We start from the raw sequence: 6,302 nt of genomic DNA, 5'->3' as shown, positions 1-6,302 counted from the left end.
ATATTAGGAGAATATGGATAACTGAACTCTTGTATGATAAAGTGAACAATAGAAGTAATAGTCAAGTAGAAATACAAGTAGACAGCAATGGCTAGAAAAGTCACATCCATCAATGTATCTTTCTTTTTATAACAAGTTCCCCAAAAGGTGATCGTATGTTTATTAATTTAATAAGTAACCTTGTTAATCAAATTTGAGATTTATTTAAATCTTATAGGTATCTACTCATTATATGTCATAGAAATGTTATTATTCCCCCATAAATAGGAGTTAAAACAAACAATGCAGACAGTGAAGTCCAGATCAAACTATAAAAATCAACAATTTCTTGAAGATGTTCCATACTTTGCTATTCCCAGTGGGTTCAGTTAGAGGATTTTAGCATTTTATAAAAGGATTTTGTGATCAAGTAGGACAATAATATTTCAGATCAGTGCATTGCAATGCTCAAAGAATTAGAGCTCTACTTATGGAAATTTGTTTACTGGGCAGAGGTAGAAGGAGGTATATATGCAAATAATGCTGAGAAAATGACATTGCATGCAGCTATTATTAATTTACTTACTGGACTTGTTGCTCTTCTTCTTTGACTCCTCTCTTTTTCTTTTTTTGGATTAATTTATAAAATATTTTTTTTATTTTGAAAAATAATATACAGTACATTTAAAGGACAAAAGGAAGTAAAGAAAATTGATAGGTAAATAGGAAAGTCATGAAAAAAGGCAAAAAAAGCAAGACAGAAAAAGAAAAAGATACAGGTAGTCCTCGATTTACAACAGTGACGCTTTGAAGTTATAACGGTACTGAAAAAAGTGACTTGTGACCATTTTTCACACTTATGGCTGTTGCAGCATCCCCATGATCCCATGATTTACATTTCAGATGCTTGACAACTGGTTCATATTTATGACTATTGCAGTTTCCTGCAATCATCATGTGACAATGTAAACAATGTCATGTGATCATCTTTTACGACTTCCTGACAAGCAAAGTCAATGGGGAAGCTAGATTCACTTAACAACTGCAGTGATTCGCTTAACGAATAGACAGCAAAAAAAGTCATAAAATGAGGCAAAACTCATTTAACAAATTTCTCACTTATTAACGTCAATTCTGGATTCAATTATAGCCATCAGTTGAGGATTACCTGTATGGGGGTGGCTTCCAATCTGTATAAATGCATTTCTATTTTATCTACTCTTTCTCCCTCTGAGGTTACATCGTGGCTCTCTTTTTTTCACATTCTACCATTTCCAATAGTCAAATGTCCCCACCCTCCCAGTTTTCAGCAAAAAATCCATAAAGGGACTCCAGTCACTAAGAAAAAATTGTATTTTCTCTCATCAAACAAGTCATTTTTGCCACCTCTTCAAATTCTGTCCTCTTTGCCAACTAGTCCTCCATTGAGGGCTTTTTTCAAGGTATTTTCATCTTTCTGCATTTAATAGTCTTTACTCTCTTCTTCCAACTTCTCTGAAAACCATTCTCGTCCACAGAGAGATGGCCATGGAGAATATGAGGAAGAAAGCCAAAGCACGTGCAAATTAAAGCATGAGCCCCTCTTAAACAGCAATTTTATTTTTCCTGTAACATTTTTAATTTTAAGTCTTAATTACATTTGGTACGCTTAGTGAAGACCAGTAAAAATTATCTGTAATATACCATGTGGGTATTCATAATATCACTAAAAACCAATTTATTCAACAATAGCTACAACTGTCTGTCCTAATGTTACTTGAAAGCCTTGTTGAATACATTGGACTGTAATTCTGAGTAAAAGTGGTTAGGAGTCCACTGCTCAGTTTTCCCTGCCAAGGCTCTAGCTATTTAGAGTATAGGATTGGGCTTCACAAATCTAAACCATTTTTCTTTTTAATTTCCAACTGCATACATACACAGACAGCTTTGTGTATGAGCAGATCAATCTGTTCCATAGGCAACATGAATCTGATTAACTTTTAATACAGCAGAAGACAGTAAATTGTGATCTTGCCATTTAATACTGCCAGAAGTTTCATTTTATTGCTAGCATTAATTTGTCTTTAAAAAGGAAGTTAAAAAAATGAGTTCTCTTATAGTAGAAGCAATGGTGATGAGGTGTCTATATTTTCATTTTAGCCCTATGAAAAGTATAATGAAACTTAACCATGGGGTGGAATCCCAATAGGACTTCACATGCCAGAAGCAATCTTTTATATCCTAAATAAATGGGGAATCCAACCTGCCAGAAGGAGTTGTGCGTGCGACGTCACTGTGCATGCGTAGAAGCATCCTGAGTGGGTGGGCGGAGCCTCCCGCCACCACCGCTACAGGTTTGCTGTTTTTATGCTTCTAAACATAAGTAGAACCCTATCAGATGAGATCAAAGCTCTACTGTGTCTAGCCTTCTATTTCTCCTACTGCCCAAATAGAGGTATCAAAGAAGCCCACAAGCCGGATGGCAAGACAAAATCAATACTGTACTGTGGCAATTTATATATTGTGCTGTGGCAATTTATAATCAGTTATGGGGGGGGGGAATGCAGTGGGGTAGAAGTTTATGCACTATTTATTGAGTACTTAATAGTTTTTTATTGTTCTTCCTTCTCTAGTACCTTAGTATAACCCTTAATTACTTTTAAAATAGGAAATAATTAAATACTATGTTTTTACCCATAAACACTTTAATCATTTTAATCATTATCCAGAACTGAACTTTTATAGAAATTAAAGAAAATTGAGCTACTTGCCTAATCTGTTACCATACTGAACCTTGTGAGGTCAGTACAAAACCTTAAAATGTTACTGTGCTCCTCAACAAATAATGTTGTCTATCATTTGTCCTGTTTGTGGCTATTCAAATAATGTGACTTAATCAACTGAAAAAGAATCCAAGCACCTATTTGAAAACTTATCTTGGTGGGTCTCACCCAGTCATATGACCTTTAAGTCACTCCTGGTCACATAATTGTGAAGCCACTCCCACCTGGTCACATGGCCAGCAAACCACTCCTACCCAGTCACATGGCCATCAATTCACGCTCACACAATAAGCCATGGCCACAGTGTGGTAATGAATTTTTTGTAGCCTTTCACTGTATACATTGTTGACCAATTATTTTGATTCTTGACTTTTAATTCATTTCTAATTAACCTTTTTTGTACATATTTTATTCTATTTGTGCACATAGAACATATGAAGATGCATAAAATGAAGTGTTTTCTAACACTTTCTATCAGCCAGATGGTCTTTAACCTTAATAAAAAGAATGCAGAAAAGAAAGAATCCCAAAGCAAATTAATTGACTTGGAGATAACAATGAAACAAATTCAAACAAGAGGTTTGTGATTCATATGATTTAACTAGATAACTGTTATCAACTTTCATTCTGTATTTTAATTTTCACAATGCACTTCTGGATATCTTTTGTATTCTGATTCAGCTGGATAAACAACATTAACCAATTTATCATTTCTATTGTATGGGTAAGCAAAGATCAGCATACAGATAGGGACTTTTAATGGGAACCGGTAGCACAGGATCAGTAATTTTAATTATAACGCAAATAGTTTTAGCATTTCGATGGAGAGGTTATGAATGCTTGCAGTTTTCAATATTTTTATCTGATTAGACAAAATCTAGTATAAAGATTCCTTTGACTGGCACCTTTACAAGGTCCCCCCCCCCCCTTTCAGCAAAATTGTTCTGTTATGGGGAACCATCCATAATTGAGAACAAATTAGGTGTCTGTAGAGTTGGGGAAAACATTACAAAATATTTTTGATAATACTTGTAAGAATGCAAAGGTTTCTCAGCTAGCTAAACAGATTTAGCAATTATATACAGTTGGGGGAAAGATCAAAGGCAACATGAGAAAGTATTATTTTACTGAAAGAGTAGTAGATCCTTGGAACAAACTTCCAGCAGACGTGGTTGGTAAATCCACAGTAACCGAATTTAAACATGCCTGGGATAAACATATATCCATTGTAAGATAAAATACAGGAAATAGTAAAAGGGCAGACTAGATGGACCATGGGGTCTTTTTCTGCCGTCAGTCTTCTATGTTTCTATGTTTCTATATTCTTGTGCTCATAAATATGAATTGACTCACAAGTTAACTCAACTTGAACTTGAGGAAATAGTTTGTCTACATAATCCTCCTTGGCTCCTTCCAATCCAACTCTGATGACTCTATGATTGTAATGGTTGGAAAAGTTAGTATATTCAGTTAAATAGTAACAAAATAGTGTTGACTGAATAAGCATAACAATACTAGGAGAAGTTAGTATGTTCAGTTAAATACTTAAGTAACAAAATAGTGTTGACTGAATAAGCATAACAATGTATTTATTTCAGTACCCCAAAGGAGAACATACTACAAAACCATGTGATACCCTATTTTCTTCATGCCAACTGAAATCTTATCACGTTGTATTTTTGTATTATCATTTTGTTTTGTTTAATAAGAACTGGGAAGCCTCTATTACATCATCCATCTGTGGGATTAATCCAGAAGTTTTACCTTTTTTTTTTCTTTGAGTGGTCTTACTCTGCTCTTGAACAACAAAAGACAGTTAACATTTATTTATATGCTGTATCGGATAAGAAATATCTCTACAAACACAAGTTACGTAGAAACAGCAAGTCAGAAATAGAATAAAACACCAAGTGAAAATAACAGGCTGTAAATACATTTCAAAAAATGTGATCTGATATTTTTTTTTTTTGCCTTTTTCTTTTTGCCGAGACTAGCACCATCTGTACAAGAAGTATGAACATAAATGTTTGGATAATAAAGATTTGCAAGGCACTTCAGTTAGTTTCTCCATGTATTTTTACTATACTGTACTGGGACTCTCAGCAACTTCCTACACCTGCTTCTTCCTCCCTTTTCGGTTATTGATGGGATGGGGATGGCACTAAATCACTTCTGCAGCAGTTCCTATGTACAAATATGTCCTCAAGATTTCTCAAAGTGCTCTTTCAGGCTTGAAGAATCCACATCCTTATTTTCAGGGTCTTTGCTTTCCAACACATATCTAGCATCATTTTTTTTTAAAAAAAATCCATCTTCTGGTACATAGTCAAAACATGGCACCAACCTTCATTCTCATTCTGGGTCTTTGGGATATAAGTTCAAAAAGAAGGAAACGGGTGTCTTGGCAGTAGTCCAAAAGATTATTGAGGTTAATTCTTCATCGACGTCTGGAAGAGATGTCAAAGCAGGTGATCATCATGAGGTGGGCCTTGCAATAATTGACACGGTTCTCTAACCGCTCAGTCACACATTCAAGAGCCTCCAAGTACTCCAGGGAATCCAACTCAAAAACGTGTTCCAGATCAACTGTAAGAAAGGAAATGAAAAAGTGGTGGAGAAACAAGACTAACCCAATTACTGTCAGAAGGGAAAATGCAAGCTCTATTTTGCAATTTGAATGGTTTATATTCATATATGGATCTCCAACCTTCAACCTTCAATGAATGAACTCAACATTCATGAGTACAAGAATCTATTCACTGCTACGATTATAAAAAGGTATACAAAAAATACCAAAATTCATGTTACCATTTGCATAAGGCAATTTTGCAAGCCATTGAATTATCCACTTGTTTTTCTAATTTTCACTGCCTGGGTTGCCAACAGCTATACCTAGTAAAATGAAATCATTCCATTAAAAAAAAAATTGTGACCTTTTTAGGTTGTTTACTTAGAATGAGCTTTCGTGCATTAGCATTCCTATCACCAGATGTTTTCAGTCACTCATCTCTAACCTGGTTTCCTCTAGATGGCACTTGAAATTGAATACATGTGGAAGAAAACAGAGTGAAGAAGGCTATCAAAACCCTTCCCCTCAGTTTGTTTGGTATAAAAATTGTGGAAGATTAAAAAAAATAGAAAGTGACATTTGTAGCCAAAGGCAAAATATGTATAAGATTCAAAGAACCAATATGTTCAAAACAATAGTTATTTTATTCATGTTTTATATTGATATTCATTTTTTATATTTATATATGAAATACTCCATTTTAACTGAAAGCGTAAGGCAGCACACACTGCACTGCTTTCTATTATTCACAAAATAGCTAGATTGCTCATTGTTCATGAATGATTATTTATTAAATGAGAGTGAAGAATTAAGTGAGGGGCCATAAAGTTTAGTTCTGAGTTCTCTACTTGTATTAATGGATGGAGGGGCAAATGGAAAGCTATCAAATTTGTGGCTGACATAAAATTAGATAAATTTGCTAGTAATCTTAAAAGACAGAAATAAAATTTAAAATGATTTTGATTACCCTGAACATTTCCATCTTGTGTATT

The 6,302-nt window shown here is 34.4% G+C and overlaps 1 protein-coding gene across 1 annotated transcript in view; it reads right to left on the bottom strand.

The window, feature by feature from the left end:
* Positions 1-4,135: 4,135 nt before the first annotated feature.
* KIF26B (kinesin family member 26B) overlaps positions 4,136-6,302 on the bottom strand; it is a 387,002-nt gene continuing 384,835 nt past the window's right edge. Inside the window, exon 15 of the mRNA XM_070734075.1 lies at positions 4,136-5,327. Coding sequence (XP_070590176.1) covers positions 5,179-5,327 — 149 coding nt within the window. The 3' untranslated portion in view covers positions 4,136-5,178. The remainder of the gene's footprint in view (positions 5,328-6,302) is intronic.

Source organism: Erythrolamprus reginae, chromosome 1 (genome assembly GCF_031021105.1).
Source record: "Erythrolamprus reginae isolate rEryReg1 chromosome 1, rEryReg1.hap1, whole genome shotgun sequence".
Lineage (NCBI taxonomy): Eukaryota > Metazoa > Chordata > Lepidosauria > Squamata > Dipsadidae > Erythrolamprus > Erythrolamprus reginae.
This window is presented reverse-complemented; position numbering and strand designations above follow the sequence as displayed.